We start from the raw sequence: 17,058 nt of genomic DNA, 5'->3' as shown, positions 1-17,058 counted from the left end.
TATTTTGATAAAACCCTGGAGAAAAACAAAACAAAAGCAGCAGTAATAAAAGTCCACTAATGTACCTGACCTTCACTGTGAACAGCTTATTAACAACAGTTTCTATAGGACAGAAATCACTATCTTTGCTTAGCTGATTGTTTCAGCTTTGTTTCTTTTGGATTCTTCTATTATGCTAGTTATGCACCTGCACCAATAAATGTAGATGGAAGAAGAATATTTTAATAGTTAAGTAACTTTCAAAAAATATTAAAAAATGCAGAAGAGAGAGCAGCAAAATTAACTGCTGTTTCAAAATAAAACAAGTAAATAAACACACAATGAAAATAGTTCTTGGAATTAATATAATGGGAAAAGCTGTTTTGCAGAGTAGAAAAGAGTGAAACTTCACTCTGACTTTTGACACTACATATTCCAGAGCAAATGAAAGTGCATCCTCTGAGAAATTTAGTCTTATAAATATCCCCTGGAGAGTATTGTCTTTTGTCCTAGCCACATGGGGCATTCACCACACATTCATGTTTCTGAAAACAAGTAAAGTAAGTTATATATGGAACACCTACCATTGTCACTGTCTCCTTCAGATGGGATACTGTAGCTAAAGTTGTCCCATGTTTGTGCCTGTGTAAGTGTGTTGAAGGAGATAGGAGGAAAACTGAGGGATGGGTCTGCTGGAGGGGAGTGATAACCAGTCCAACCATGGTGGTAATAAGGACCGGAGTGGGGATAAAAGTGGGCAGCAGCATTTCATATATGGCATTAGGATTGTATGGTAATGGCAAGGATGTAATTCAAAGGTGATTAATACAAAATGCATAAATTTTGAGAAAAGAATGAAAGATGGTGCAGAATAAAAAGAACGAAGAGTTAAATGTTAGTACTTGCAAATCATACATCATATGTGCAGTTAAGGCTGTTAAGCTTAGCAAGATCATTGTAACCATAGCACTTCACACAACTTGTTACAACCAAGTTTTAAGAAAAAGTACCCATAGATTTTACTTTACAGCCTGATAAAAACCTTTACTCTGAGTCAGGAGGTAAATATACCAGCTGTGAAGTTTCAAGAAGGAAACTACCACAGAATCAGGATTTTTAGATATTTGTGTAACTACATAATAAGAACACTTCTCACAAAGAAAATTTACACATCCATATGAAAATATTATTACATTACAATTTCCCAGCTGATTTTGGAAGTATCAACTACATTATCACTTGGATATCACTTCTCATTTTGTTGAAGGATGTTCAGTAAGTGCATGTACCACAGATGCTTTCCTTTCTTTTTAATTTACTTAATAATCAATGAAGCACTACCTTTTTTTCTTGCTAACTCCCCCAGCAATAAATTCAAATCTACAATGGGTCCACCACGTTATGTAAGTACTGGTGCTCCATAACTTTTAGAGAGGCTTCCCAGGGACAAGAATAGGCATAGAATACCCCAAAGGCTGATCCTGAGTTTGCACAACAAGCTTTGGCAAACTTGCACCACAGACAGTCTTCTAAGAAACTCAGCATCATTAATTATTCAACTGGAGTCCCTGAAGTACACAAAACTGTACATTTCCACGGAAGCTGCAACAGTCTGCAGACTATTCACCAGATGACAGTAAAAGCTTATCATGTCTACAGTTCATGACCACTCATTAACTAAATTGGGGCAGCAATACAGCTCCTCTTCTCCCTATCCATTCTGCCTTCTCTCCTTTAACTAGTCACAACACCACCTGTTACTGATCCTCAGATCCTTCTGCAGAAATTTTTTTCCTTCCCCACCACATGTACTCTGCACTTCTGTCTCTTGTCTGAATTGTGGCAAGGATTTCTCCCCAGGCTTTCCTCAAACCTCCATTCTACACTGTTTCAGAACTGGATACTGACACACTTAAAGTATCTCCTTCCTGAATCTCTTCAGCATATCATCCATCCTTTCAAAGCTTCACACTGGTTTCCTATTTTCTGACAGAGATTTAAATGTCTTTTCTGCCTTTCACAGTGATGTTGCCCCTTAATGAACTCTTTCTGTATTTGATCACAATGTTCCTTTATCACTTCTGCAAAAAAAAAAAAAAATTAATTCACTCATTTCTTGCTTTGCTACATGTATCCTCACATTTATCTACTGAATCCTACACACAAGCAACATTCATGTTCCTCAGACCAAACTAGATGCTATAAACTACCTCTGCTCTAAATGCTAAACCATAAACACAAATAAATTCAAGATTGCTGTGTAGATCTAAAAGCAACTAAAATCACCCAAATATTAGAAGAAAGTCCAAAGTAAAGTTTCAGTAAGCACAAGAATTCCCTCTTTTCTAACATTCCCAACTAATATTCAGAAGGTTCTTATTCATGTAGGATTTTTCCTTCCCACAATTTTGGAATCTGTATTAACATGATAGTAATACAGACTGTGTCATATAAAACTTCACCTTAAACTTCTTTTCAGAGTTCCACAGCTCTCTCTCTTGCTCTCTCTCTTTATACTTTCCCAAGGCTGGGTCACTGCTTCTGGCTATTGGGACACCAGCTGAACTTCAGAGTCAGCACAACAAACTCTGAGTCAACACTGGGGGGTAACAGTACACAGATTTATGGCAAAAAGTAAACAGTCTGACTCTGGTAGCAATTGGGATTCTCAACTATTTTTCAAAGTACACAGATAATGCAGTTAGGGAAGAAAACAAACTGAAGGAATAAATATCTAGAGATAGAAAGACAGTAATGAGCACTCAAATGAGAAAAAAACACTGTCAAGTTTCATTGATCATTATATGTTCCAACTAACTTGAAATACAAGCATGTCCCAGCATAGCTACTAACATTGTGCTTCAAGTTCTCTACAAGTCACCCAAACTGAGGGCACTAGATTCACAAGTAATGTCACACTATGTGAACAGTAGCAAGGGAACAACTTCTCACTTCAGAATACAAAGTGCTTTGTGACTTCGAGTTTTGTCAGTGCTTGCTTCAGCCTCTGACAATAGGAATTTTTTTGTCTGTGTTGTTGTCACTTTTTCCAGCAGAAACTAAGAAATACAGTGACCTAGAAATGGCACAACACAAAGGAAAAACAACTATTGATTGCAAGATGTATTAGAAGCTGTTCTAATGTCTGCTTCAAGCCAGACTTGAAGGTCTGGCATATTAAAGATAACGCAAGACCTTGGCAACTCTCAATTTCAACAATTAGCACCACTTTGAACATTTTAATTAATTCATGGATGAAAAAGGGAGAATTTAAATCTATTTGCTATTTTTAGTGATTCCTTTTCAGAGAGCTAATGCATTTCCCAAGAGGAGAATTACAGCTCTAACAAAATTATTTCTGTTCAATGGAATTTTTTAAGGTTTTCAAAATTAATATGAATTTGAAAAGTCCATACTCTCTGAAAATATTTAAAATACAGAAGGAAATAATCTGAAAAATTTAAAAATCCTTTTACATTCAATGTAAACTTCTGACCCTTTGAAAAAAATCTTTCAAGAAATGTAAGCACATTCATTACCTTTCAAAATATTTTCTTTGGGTTCTTTCTGTCAGCCATCAGATATGAATTTTCCTGATGTTTTGCCTAGCTAAAAAATGAAAGTATAAAAGGACCTTCAGTCCTGAACACATATCAGTATGTACTAACACAGAAGTTTAAGCCACTGTGGTTTATCCTCTGGAAGCACTTATATTTGTGTGTGTACTTCAAAAAACTGGAATCTTTACCACAAGTCTAGAACAGCTTACTTTCACCTTTCCAAGAGACATAAACCATTATGAAATGATGAAGAAGAAGATGGAAAGTCAAATAGAAAGCAACATTCACTTTAAATAGATGAAAATAAACACAGTGAAAATAAACTCTCCAATTTCAGAAAAAATACAGTTGCATATATTTTCATTGAAAAATTGCCACTATTTTTTCCACAGAGCATGGTGGACACATTTAAGTTAGAACACTTCAATGTCCTTTTAATGTTGCACTTGGATTTAAGAGATTTATAGAGCCAATTAATTCAAATGGAAGCTCTAACAAAGTTAAACAGTTAGAACACATTAGGACAATTTAACTTCATTAGAGCTTACATTTCCAGTAAGTTTTAACATTTCCTCGAAGGCCATTAAGAACTGAAATTAAAAAAAAACTATTAAAATACACTACAAACTAAGCTGAAAAACCTTTCTGGGTCACAGAAATGCTGGACCTCTTCACTAGCTCAGCTCTATGACAATAAAGCAGTATACAATTAACAAGTACAAATTCCAACCAGTGTTAGAATGGTTCAAATGCACAAAAGATGTACAAAGTTTTAAAGGAAATACAATAAAGAAACTAGAGACTTGCCAAGCAAACCAGCTTTAAAAGGAAAAACATGCAGGCTTCACAAACATGCCAGTATTCTCTGACATGTACTACTTCTACCTCTAAGTATTTCTTATGTGTTAGCAAAACAGCAGAAGATGAAACAATATGAAGCTTTACTATGCCTGTGCAAGGTTTCATTTTGCTACATGGTGTATTTTTATCCGAAACTGGACATAAAGTTTTACTATTGCCAAGTTCCCCTATCTTACAGGGTATAAATTTAAGGTAAGATGACTGAAGCTAGACATGATCAGGTGAGAAACTGTGCAGTAATGGGTTCATCTTAGTGCCTGTAGTACCTCATATGGAAAAGAAAATAAATTCACATTGTCAAGTTTAATGCAACCATAACGTGATCAAAAGAAACCCCAGTACTGGCATGCTCAAAGATTTTAGAATATATGAACTTCAAGTAGTACATTGCAGAAAATCAGCATGTTCTAACCAACTGACTTTGATATTCAATGAGGCTACACAGAGCTGCAATATATAAAAAAGGGATGAAGTGTAGGACTTATGATCATCTAGTCTTGAATCATGTGACTTGGAGATTTTGTTGCAAACATTGTAATCCAGTCTTTCTAGAAATTCTCTCAAAAAAAGAATCACTAGGCTATTTCACCTGCATTCTAGTCATGAAGTATAAGAAACTCAGGCACAGTATGCCAAGATTCAAAAGTGCATGTTAAACTAACACTTGAACAAGAAGTCACAGTCTTGCATATTCTTCCACAAAGCAACTTCTAATCCCCAGCAGATTTCACTGTGGGCTCAGAGCACAGCCCACATCCTGTGAAAGCAGCAACCTGGCCCAGGCTCCTTTGCTTTTTTCTCCTGACAGTGATATTGCAATATTGCCACTGGACTATGCAATATTACTCAATGTTTTATTTTCAACAGATCCTGAAAGAACCCATTTGTTCATCATTTAATCTGTATTTTAAATTTATGTAGAAATATCAACATTTCTAAATCATTAGAAACAGGACAGACCAAGTTTAACATTTTAACAACCAAAGAAATGCAGTTGAACAGATCTGTCTAACTATATATCACAACTACATGAGAAACTTAAAGTATATTCCTTCACAAAAACAGCTTTCTAATACTTAAAAAAAAACCCAAACAAACCAAACAACAAAAACCATCTAAATCTATGGGTACAATTTCATAAACCTTTTTGCGATGTTCCACCAGCAGTTTCACAAACCGCTGCCATTATTGCCAAGTATTTTGCTATGGAAACTACAAGCTTGTAGGGGTTTACCATCACTTGATTAAAAGCATTTGTGGTGGATGAAAAAAACCAGAACTACAGTCTTGGTATGCTGAAACATATTGAAAACCTACAGCCACTCATTAGAGGTGGTATGGCATGACTTAAAATTGACTACCTCCACACAGAGAAGACAAAAACTGAATTAAATCGTGTAGCTAATCCAGTTTTTAAGAGAAGCTGTTACCAAGCCCTCAAATATATCTCTACGTTTGGGAGGTTTTTTTGTTGTTACTTGTTTTTAAGTTTAGTTTGTTTGTTTTCAAATAAACTGCTGCTTGTTAAAAGACTGGTGGTTATGTAGATACAGTGCATTGCAAATTCATTGAACTCAGTTGCTGGCTGAAGTAAAGATGTAACCTTTCCATAATGCTTGATCTTTACTCAAGCCTAACTACTGACAGACTCAATGAAGTGAAAAATTTTCAGAGCAACACAAATGTTTTCCAAAATAGCCTAATTATTCACATATATTATTGAACAAAATCTAAATAGTATCACCACATGCCAATCAAGCAAAAAATCTTATTTCAATTAGTATGTCAGCACAGATGATAAATATGTATATGTATATAAAATATGTGTAGTTATATCCAAACACATTTTTAATATACATATAATTTTATAAAACATCCAATTTACTAGTAATGGATGAAAATTGATCTATATATAATGTGCCAAATAAATACTTCCTCCAAATTCAATCTTGATTCAAAACAAGAGAACCTTAAAATGTTTCTAAGCTTCTTCTAACTGCATGGAAAATGTTACATTGCTTACTTCTTAAGGGGGAGAACAAGAGATATCTAATTATAACAGAGGTGTAAAAAACCCCAAACCAGTACACACAAACCAGTTTCCCACATTACCTGATCGTGGCTTCAGGCCAAAAGGGATTGTGGTGTTTGTAGTAGGAGACATTGTTGGACTTTTATCCTTATTCTGTGTAATTCCAGAACATACATCAAAGTTAGAATAATACCCAGAAAATATCTCAGTATACCTGACCATGCAAAATGCAAAAATTAACACTACTGCATGCTATAACTATTCCCATAATCTGATCACAATATAGTCCCAAACCTATGATAATCTCTCTTTTTTATTGCACCCTATGTCTCTGGTAGAAAAGACTAGATTCTGACAAAAGACAGCAAGATATTCCCCCTAGTTATAAATAAGCTCAATTATTTATCAGTTTTCTCCCATGTCATCACTTGGTTCCATCAAACATACATTTTGTGGCAGAGTACATTTAAAAAACCAAAGCAAAGGCACATTTTTTCCTTAGACACATTTGTTTCTTTCACAGAATTAATTACTACTCTGCATGGTAACACTGAATTTCTGCATTAAAAACAGAAAAGAGGAAATTAAGCTTATGCCTCAGAGTAGGATCTCCCCTGACCCTGAACTCGGCTAAGAGCTGCAGCAGGAAGAATGGAGCAGCATCATACCACCAATGGCAACACAAAAAGAGTCCTATGACCAAACCACATAATGGGAATCCCACTTAAAAAGTGATTCCACTGGGAGCTGGGAACTACAGAATTCCCATCACCAAGACTGGTGGATGGTGGCTGGGTGCTCACAAATTTGCAAGATGCTTATGCCCAATGCAGTATTGAGAGAGAAGGCCTTTTTCTGCACCAAAAAAAAAAAAAAGAAGGTAAATAATCTCCATAAGGAGCTCCATATTTTTTTTTGCCTTTTTGATCTTCCAATGAGATTTACACTAGAAAGCTACAGGATCAATAAAATTAGATTCCACTCTGATAACTAATCAAGGACTTGACACAACTGTGCAAAAAGAAACTGCACTGAAATCAATGGAAAATCTTGTTGAACAAGGGAGAAATAAAAAAGAAAAATTAAAAATTGTGTCTGAATGGAGAAAATGTAAAAGAATTAAACGTTTTGTACTAAACGGCATAACTCTGAAACAAAATGATCAGAAAGCATATTTTTATACCCTAGTAAATCTCTAAGATGACAAGATTAAACCACATGCCAATTAAACCATATATTCATTTCGATGCAAATCTCAGCCATGTGTTCTGTGGAATTCAGTTATGTTTCATTTAGTCCATGAAACATTAATATAAAACATATAAGAGACAAACAAATGACATCTTACCTCATTGTGAGAGGTTTGCCCACTTGTGTTCCAAACAATTAGATCATTCTTCATGTTTGGAAAATAAACAAAAAAAGAAGAAAAGACAAAAAAACATTTCAGAACCTGTATTAGTGATACACTGCAATGGGAAATTTTACTAATTATAGTCAAATACACATTAATACTTAATTATTTTTTTCACTGAAATTAGTAATTTGCATGGATCATAAATGCTTCTATTGCTAGCTGAAGAACTTTTTTAAAAAGCACGTGGAAACAATTCACACAGATTTGTCATTAATTTTTTGCTTCAATACTAAGGGATTATAAGTGCTTTTATAAGATTTTAATGTTTGCTGGTTAAAATGCCAATTTTAATTAAACTCTCACAAATGTTTCATTTGCAAATATAGATTATTTCAAATACAGATTTGAAGAGAGGTATTCTGTAAACAATTACATTTAGAATTACAACATAACATACCTTTTGTTACCACTTCTGTTATAGTAACATAGGAAACATGTACATCACATTGATAAATATGAAACAAAATCATTAATTCAGCAGTGATCATAACTCAGCAGAAAGACAACTGGAGTAAGTAAATCATAATTCAATCCAAAACAACTTCCCTAGGATCAATTTTTTTTTTAAATTGACAAAACATGGAAACACAAGAGAGCACTTGGAACATTAGGTCCCAACAATCACAGGGCTTTATCACAGTAGTATTTGATATTATGATTATACATATGAATATTTGAAAAGCATCAAGATAAATTAAAAAAAAAACCCACCTATTTCTGGATAGAACAGACAATATTAAGGTACTGCCAATATAGGCAGCATCTTCTGTAATTTTCTTCTCACAATCTCCTTATTTAAGGTTTTTTTGTAGCTCTACATTTCTGGATCATTACAATGTACAAATCTTCAAATTTGAAACATTGAAAACTATCATCTCAACCTATATACAGTCTGTTTGTAATATTAAATACAATAAAAAAACCTGCTCTTAATATAAACTTAGAAACTTATATAACTACAAAAGAGTATTTGGGGTAAGGGAAGGAAAGGAGTCAGGTACTCCATTTTCTTGAAGACCAAACTTTGAGACGACATTTTTTCCAGGGGAATGCAGCCCCTGCAACTCCTATGCTTTTATTGGATATATTTGTTATATAAGTTCTTTCCAAATGGATGAGTCTTAATCAACTTTCCATTTACAGTCAAACCTTGAGACTCATGCTAAGCCAAAAAAAAGCCCAATCCCCACACTGGGCCTAAACCCGTTATCCCCACATACAAATTGAGAGAATGCAATGATCCATTCCAAATGTTTCCACATTTATTGCATCTGGACATTTCCATACCTGGCTCAATGACCATTTTTCACCCTGTTCACAAGGTCTTGCTTCAGGCTTTGCTTTCTCCATAATCAACTCCCTCCTCCTCTGGAATTCCAGTTCCTCTTCAGCATTTTCTCTCTGTAAGATAAATAACTCTTCTGTCAGGAAATAGATTTTTTGTTTTTTGGCATAGCATTACCTTGAAGTATTTATTACAAATAGTGTGATGAAAAGCAGACAGAAAAGCAAGTAGATACTACGTAAGAGCAGTTCCAGCATTAACAGGTGGATAATGTAAATCTAAACCAACTACTTCATAAAAAACATCATTTCACCAGACAGGATACAGAACAAATAATAAGCAACATATATCACACTGTAAAACTCAAACCCCTTACTTTAACTATACTCTCTGTAACTATAGCGACAGAACTCTGGAAAAGCACTAATTTTTATTTTACAAATTATTTTGGGGTTATTCTTAATGAATATACTACTGTTTTCCTACACCAAAAGGTGGAGATTTGGTGGGGGGGGGATCTAACAGTAGCTGAAGATGCATAGCTGAACTGACATACAGGGAGACAGGGTGGGGAAACTAAAATGAAAAAGTAACAAATAAACACAGAAAAACTTCACATACATAGACAAACACACACACACAGACAAAAACAAACAAACCCCACAACAATTCCATTAATTAGCTTTGCCCTTCAGCCTACTTACATTTTACCTTTCCTACTTGGCAGATTACCAATTGAAATTGAAATTGTGGGCTCATTTTCTGTCTTTCCCCCCCCCAGAATATTTTGTAATTATACACTCATTTAACATACCTGACCAAGAGAAGACATGTCCATCTGTATTTGACCACTATGTATAAAGACAAAGGCAAATATGTAATTCATTGTGTAGCAACTTGAACATGATGCATCTAACAAATTATTTTTTTTTCTAAAGAAGGTATATAAACACACTTTACTGTAGACTCGTGAAATTCTAAAACTGTTGCTGGTTCTGTAGGATACAGATTCACAGCACTGCTCTCTGAAATACCCATGCTTAATCTGCAAGGTTTGAAATAAAAACATTGTACTGGGCTATAACTTTGGCAACCATTATGTTCAATATTTAATTTCAAACAAATATATACATGAAATACTTTTATAGTTATAATTTTAACCTGTTCAGTGTCATCTCTTAAGAGCTTTTGGAAATGCCTCCTGATTCTTCAGTTCAGTCTGAAGCATCATTCATGGTTTCATTTGCAAAGTACCACCCTGAGCAATGGTTTGTATCAAAACAAAAGGACCTGTTTATTACCAACAACCATGTTGTTATCTAGAAGTCTGCAGATTTCTGTATCTAATCTCTAGAACTCAGTGTTCAAATGGAAGCCACAGCCCTGCCTAGATATTTCCACTTAATTTACAGTGGCTGAAAACAAAGCAGTGAAACAGAAAATGAAAGAAAGCAGGAAATATAGGAAGGCAAATATAGAAATACAATGCAAACATCAAAAATACTGAAAAAGGTTGAATTCAAAATCTCTTCCCAGAAACAAAATGCTGTCTATGTGTAATAGGGTATGCAGATTTTAAATTCTGCAGAACACTGGAAACAGTGTCCTGCAGAAGAGTAACTGGACAAGCATTTAACAAGTTTAATAATCACACCCACTAGCAAAAACAGCTTGAAAGAATTCCAGTCAGTGCACATTAAGCACACCAGAATCACCAACTGCTCCAGCCCCTACAGTGTTTTCTCCTAAAGGGCCTTCAGTGTGAGATAAGGATGGTCCTGCACAGAGTTAGTTATTTCAACCAGGTTACCTTGACTAGGCCACCAGAGTTATACGGATGAACAAAGGAAACTGGAAAAAGTTACAATTGTTGACATGCTCTAGATTTAAGTTAAAAGCAAATACAAGTTTTGTGCATCTTAAAAATAAGGAGCAACAAAAGCATTTACATTCCTTTCTGGACATAAAACCTCTTGAGTATGAGAAAAATACGAAATGCCAAAAAATCCAATAATTATTAAAAAAATTATGAGGAACCCATGGTTTAGAGGACTGAAAGTCTATGGCATCATTTGACAAGTACTGGGTATCTTGCTGCTTAGGACTGCATGCTAATACACAGGAGGTGTACATTCAAAAGCCTATATGGCACTCAGAAAATTAAATATAAATGCTCATATTTTACGGTTAGAAAAAGAAAGTGCAGCCACAAACCCCCCAACATGCTGTAAAAACAACAGTAGAGAAATACAGACATACATGACATGATTAGCCCCCTCTAAAAGTAATTTTTGGAATTTACTGTAGTATTACTAATGAAAATATATCTGTGTGCAAACAAGAACCAGATTTTCTGTATTTTATTGACCTTCTTAATTTAATAGAAGTACCTAAATATGAAGGAAATATTAGGGCAATGTCTGGGAAAAAAAAAAAAAAACCAAAATGACTAAATTTATCAGGCTAACAACTAAAATATTTTTGCTGGTGTTTTTTCCAAAACAAACCCTTTCCTTTTTTAACTACAACACTCTTCTGAGAAAGTAATAAGCTTCATATGAGATGCAGAAAAAATGGTACTAGGAAGCTAGAGAAATTTCCTAATTGTTTATTTCCTAATTTTATATTTTATTAAGCAAAAATATTTTTGATTCAAGTATTTAGTGTATGATTCAAACATTCAAGTATTCTTCACATGATGCAAAATAAACCAGCTAACTGTCTCTTTAGAAATACTATCAGGAATCAACTTCTGTCCTAAAAGTACAAAAGTCTGCTAGGTGAAAAAGCAGCTCAAAACAGGCATTTAAAGTAAAGAACAGTGTAGTCACAAAAGCAAGTAGCTATCAAGGGAGGAAAGAGAACCAAGCATACTTAAGGCTGAAGTGACAAGGAGGTTTTCCAATCTTCAGAGAAATGAAGCTGCAAACCAGCTTCTTCATAGAAGTAAGAATTAAAATGAGTTTTGAAATGAACTTAATTTCTGAAGGTGATTACACTAAGAAAAGCAATAGCAAGCATCCAGACAGACAGAACTACAGCACCACTATTGCCATACTTTTCCAGTAGGGCAATCATTTGCTTTCTTCTAAATACTTATTCTTTTGTTTAGCCACAGTTCCAGAGCCATTCTATGTGACTCTGGCCACTTAAACTGGGCATCTAAATTATAAAAGCTTGTCTTCTGTAGTCAGGGAAAATATAAGTAACTTTCTTTGCCTCTTCCTCCTTTGGATTTCAGAAAACTAAAGAAACTCCACTGCTAATTCAGGCACCTCCTTTAGGGGCTTCATTGAATTGGCATGAAGATGGGCCAGAAGCCCTTCTCATTCCAACAATATATACCAAGCATGAGTAAGAGGAAAATTTATAGTCCCTAAAAGAAATGTGACAATCCTAGACAAAACTTCAGATAATCACAGTAGTGTACATGAGATGAATGGTTAAGGGGTGTCCTCACCTCTGGTTTCTTTTGTCCCTTCTTAATTTACTGGGAATCTTGTCTAGAAACTTGAGAGAAAATTTGAGTTTCCTTCTTAACTACCTTGCACACGCTGGTATGCTAACAAAGCACTTGGTAACTCCAGAGAGCTTTCAGTTAAAAAGGAACTCTAATGTAATTCATAAAAAAAATTAAAATATATTACATTATATTATTATACTATTATATATCAACTACTGTAAGCATACCTGTTGGAATCCTGTAATAAATCTACAGCTTCTCTTAGTTGTTCTATCATTGCTATATCAATAGTTTGTTCTTCTGATAAATTTATTCTATAACAGAAAACAAAAACATTAAAAAAAAAGGTACAACAGCAATTATCAAGGGTAGTCTGAATTTCAGTGTGAGACGTCTACCTTCCAACTGGAATGCAAACACTATAGGGGGAAAAACAGCCTCTCTGCACACTGGGATGTGCTGAATTTATGGAAAGAGCTCCTTCTGAAAAAAACTCTCCAACACTTTGTTCTTAACAAAGCTTCCCAGCCTAATACATACATAAATAAATGTGATGAAGTAAAACTTTTAGCATTCAATTAAACAGAATGACTTCTAAAGTTGAACATTTATTTACCAATATCTGACTCTTAAAGGCACTCATCCCATGTATTGTTTCAGCACGAATAGTAAATATGATGAGTTTTTATAAGGGCCAGCTTGCTTTCTTTTGCTTTTCAACATTTATTGTTCTTTTTGGGGATTAGCAATAAAACCTCCCATTAGTTCTGCCAATAAGGCTCTTTCAGAAAATATTTATTCTTTCCTCCCTTCAGGTTTGGGTCTTTTTTTAATACTATATAGGACTACACTGTTCTGATGAGTGACAACTTCACAGTACAGTCACGTTGAATTTCCTTTCCTCATTTGTTCTACTCTGGAATTAAACTATCTATAAACTAATGATTGCTTCAAGGTTAAAATTATGACAAGTAAGAAAAAGAATAAGATATGTTTTGTAATTATATTGATTTTTAAATGTACATTAAATTTAGATCTTGCAAGTTTTGATTATCTTTTTTCAGCAATGCCTTTAATAAACAAAATATCTAAGTACCTAATTAAAAAAGACTGCATTCTACATAGATAAAAAGTTATTGGGGAATACAAATTAATTAGTTGTAATATAACATCCACTCTATTTAGCAATAAAATGTAAAATACTGAGCATACACAAAATGCAAGGTTGTTATTGTCTTGCCTCCATTTCTGCAGAATTATTAAACAGCAAAGTCATAGCAGTCCTGGTCAAACTAATTAAAAGACATAGCTTATTATTAATAGATACATAAAAAATACTCACATTTCGTCTGCTTGCCATTGCGTGTCCTCTTCTATTCTCAGTAATTCATCACACTCTGCTGCTCTGCTCTGTAAGCAGACAAAAGTGATAATGAGAACTGAACTTTCCAATTAAGTAGGCAGATAAATTTGCTTTCCCACTCAGCACTGACCTAATTTATGCAACATTTTAGGTTGGCTGGTTGAAGCAATCCAACACTTCTGCTCCATTCCTTACTCTACCCCCTTTTAAGATACTGATTACAAGATCTTCTATTCAGAAAATTTTATTGAGGTCAACAGCCCTTACCCTCTCTTAGCTGTGAAAAGAAAGTCAAGCAGCATAACAATTCTTTGTTCTATGTCCCAGATTCCATTTGTGACTTTCTGGCACATAGAAACAATGCTTCAATTAAGCACGATCCCAACTCTCCTTCTCCTCGCTCTCCTACTGCAGCCAGATTTGTTTTCAAATCAAGGAAATTCCAAACATGCAAACAGTGGCAATTACATACTTCATGCATAATTATTAACAGCATTCCTATTTTACAGTTTTGACAGCCATGAATCATTTCTTTTTAAAGAGAACAAATGGGAACAAAAGTTGCATCCAGGAATTCACATCAGTCAGCCAGTTATTTTGGGTTCAATGTAGTCAAATTAGATCCCCCACACCTATAAACATGAAGTGCTATTTATTTGAAAACCTGAATCTTTTTTATGCTTCCACTTGGTATTTTGCAACTTCATCTCAGGCAGGAGCACTGAAGTAGATCAGCTGCCAGTAAAGACAGAAGCTCTCTGAATGAATATGTATTTGTACTTCTAGAGAAAAAACAGCAGAAAACAGAGGCTTATCCTCCTTTGTGTCATGTGTTTGGCACATCAGTTGCATCATCCTGTACCAATAAATTCTGCCCAATTCTGCTGTATGTGACACTGAAGACTGTACCAGCTTCTCTAACACTCTCCAATGATGGCTCATTTCCCAGTGACAATCCCTAGTAGAATGAATAAAGCCATTCTTTTTCATCTTTCTTCACCTTACAGGAATAAAGACTATGATGTTTTCCTGTAACAAGGCTACGTACCATAAGACAACAAAAATGCAGCACTTATTCTAGAAGGTGATTTGATATAATTTGTCTTTAAGGATCTCTCAAATGCTACTATAATGCTTAAAAATTGAGAAAATGTATTTTAATACCATAACATTACTTCAAAACTTTATCCACCACAGCTAGGACAAAGTCATCTCTCATTTCAGCAATGAAACCAACACAATAAATCACTCAGTTCAAAATATAAAGCAAATAGCACAGAAAAAAACTGCCATTTTGCTTAAAGCCTTAAACATAGTTAAAGGATAACTCTCACATATCCTAGAAAGAGTTCTGGGTAAATTGTCCTAGATCAATTGTAATAATTTTAAACTTACCTGCCTATTTTTGCTTTCTGTATTTTTAGAACAATTACTATCATCTGCATCTTATTCATTAAAATACCTGCTGTTTATCGTTCCTGTTTACTCTGCACTTATCAAAGTAGCAGAAATATTTTCCCCACTTAACATTGTGATAAACTTGCCTTAATGTAGCTCATAAATTCAGTAGTAAGAGTATCCTGTTCATCAAACTGGTTTCCTGTTTCTCGTGACTTATCATTAACAAACGTGTGAGAAGATCCTTGATGGAATTCCACTAGGAACAGCAATGAAAAAAAAAATAGAAGAATTATTTAAAAAATGAAGTTTAAATTCACATTAAAAATTTCAAACAGGTTAAGATCCTATCATTGTAAACAGTGATGCCAATTTCTAAGTTGTAATAAATCCATTTCCTGGGCATATAGAGTTGTGTATCAGAAGCACCAAAGCAGGCATTGAAGAAGCCAATTTTGAACTACACCAAGTCTGTCCTGCCAGTAGCAATACAACAACACAGCTGGACAGCTGTGCAGTGTTTTAAGAAATTCAGATGTCTTAGGCAGTGACTTGCAATTGAATGCAATTTCAGAGTTACCATGCTGCAACAAACCAAACACCCAGCAAAATTATTTAGAGCCTGTCCCAATCTTTTCCCTATGTATACTATTTCCAAGGATATGAAGCTATGATTTACCCTCTCCAGTTTGCTAATAAACACTGTAGGGTAAAATCCTGTTAACTCTCTTCATATTCTACCAAATTCTGATGAGTTCTCCATGGAACTTCATTAAAGTGGGTAACACTGAGGGTATGCCATCTCCTGTTCATGTGGTTTCCATATGCAGCTTGCTGACTTCATCCTGCCATTTATCATTAGTATGTGCAGAACTTGGAGAACTCTCGGGTCGGCTGTCTGTTCTCTGCCCCGAGATGCGTGGGAGGTTCTGCGGCAGCCCGCGCTCTGAAGAATGAGTCTGGACTCTTCACTTTTTCAGTCTTCAGGCTGTTTATTATTTCTTATCTACAAAATTTTCTTTCTGCCCAGCCAAGGTCTGCTCAGCACAGCAGCCACAAGCACTCTCCACCGCCCCTGAGGCGATGTCGTCTTTTTATACTACAAACTACGTATAACATATTTACTTTTAATTCCCAATACCTATCACCTATGTTAGACAGTGCATCTCCAGTCTAAACCAATCCCCAAGTGCCAACATCACAGCAGAAAATGGAGAACAAGAAGAAGAAAGAAGAACGATTACACATGCCCTGATTCCTCCATCTTGTCCCCATAACCCCTATACCAAAAATCCCAAAATCTATATTTTCACCCTGTGAACACCTTGTTATTACACCATTCAAACCTGTGTGGCTTTCACATCCCCATGCCAAGCTGGCAATTCACTGGAAGGATCAAGCCACCAGGTGTTCTGGGCAGCATGCCAGGGTCTCCGAGCCCCCCGACGGGGTTCTCAGCAACTCTGGACATCCGGGGGGATGTGCTGAGTTCCCACAGAGAACCACTGTTTATCTATCAGTATGTAGTGTAATTTAGAAAAACATAAGTTACTTTTAAAAAATTGGAAAAAATTAGATCTCTCACAAAATACAAATAAATTTACTCGTTTCCAGAGGTGATGCTGACTGACTAAAAAAGCTTTATATATACACTAAGTCCAGCTATAGAAATAGACTCCATTATTGCACTTTGCTAAATT

General features: G+C 35.0%; 1 protein-coding gene across 6 annotated transcripts in view; it reads right to left on the bottom strand.

Annotated features, from left to right (window-relative positions):
- Window positions 1-17,058, bottom strand: part of LRCH1 (leucine rich repeats and calponin homology domain containing 1) — a 116,393-nt gene that overhangs the window by 28,709 nt on the left and 70,626 nt on the right. For 2 of the 6 annotated variants that reach the window (XR_013180911.1, XM_077173691.1), the window contains exons 9-16: window positions 15,505-15,617; window positions 13,940-14,007; window positions 12,825-12,911; window positions 9,949-9,985; window positions 9,137-9,250; window positions 7,781-7,828; window positions 6,513-6,585; window positions 564-671 (exon numbers count right to left, since the gene is read on the bottom strand). Coding sequence is in view for 2 of the 6 variants with exons in the window: in XM_077173691.1 (XP_077029806.1) it covers window positions 564-671; window positions 6,513-6,585; window positions 7,781-7,828; window positions 9,137-9,250; window positions 9,949-9,985; window positions 12,825-12,911; window positions 13,940-14,007; window positions 15,505-15,617 (648 nt within the window). In the remaining 4 variants the exon portion in view is untranslated. The remainder of the gene's footprint in view (window positions 1-563; window positions 672-6,512; window positions 6,586-7,780; window positions 7,829-9,136; window positions 9,251-9,948; window positions 9,986-12,824; window positions 12,912-13,939; window positions 14,008-15,504; window positions 15,618-17,058) is intronic. The other 4 variants (XR_013180914.1, XM_077173692.1, XR_013180912.1 and 1 more) reach the window with 3 other exon arrangements.

Source organism: Agelaius phoeniceus, chromosome 2 (genome assembly GCF_051311805.1).
Source record: "Agelaius phoeniceus isolate bAgePho1 chromosome 2, bAgePho1.hap1, whole genome shotgun sequence".
In the NCBI taxonomy this organism is placed as follows: Eukaryota; Metazoa; Chordata; class Aves; order Passeriformes; family Icteridae; genus Agelaius; species Agelaius phoeniceus.
The sequence above is the reverse complement of the archived record's forward strand: the minus strand, read 5'-3'. Positions and strand labels throughout refer to the sequence as shown.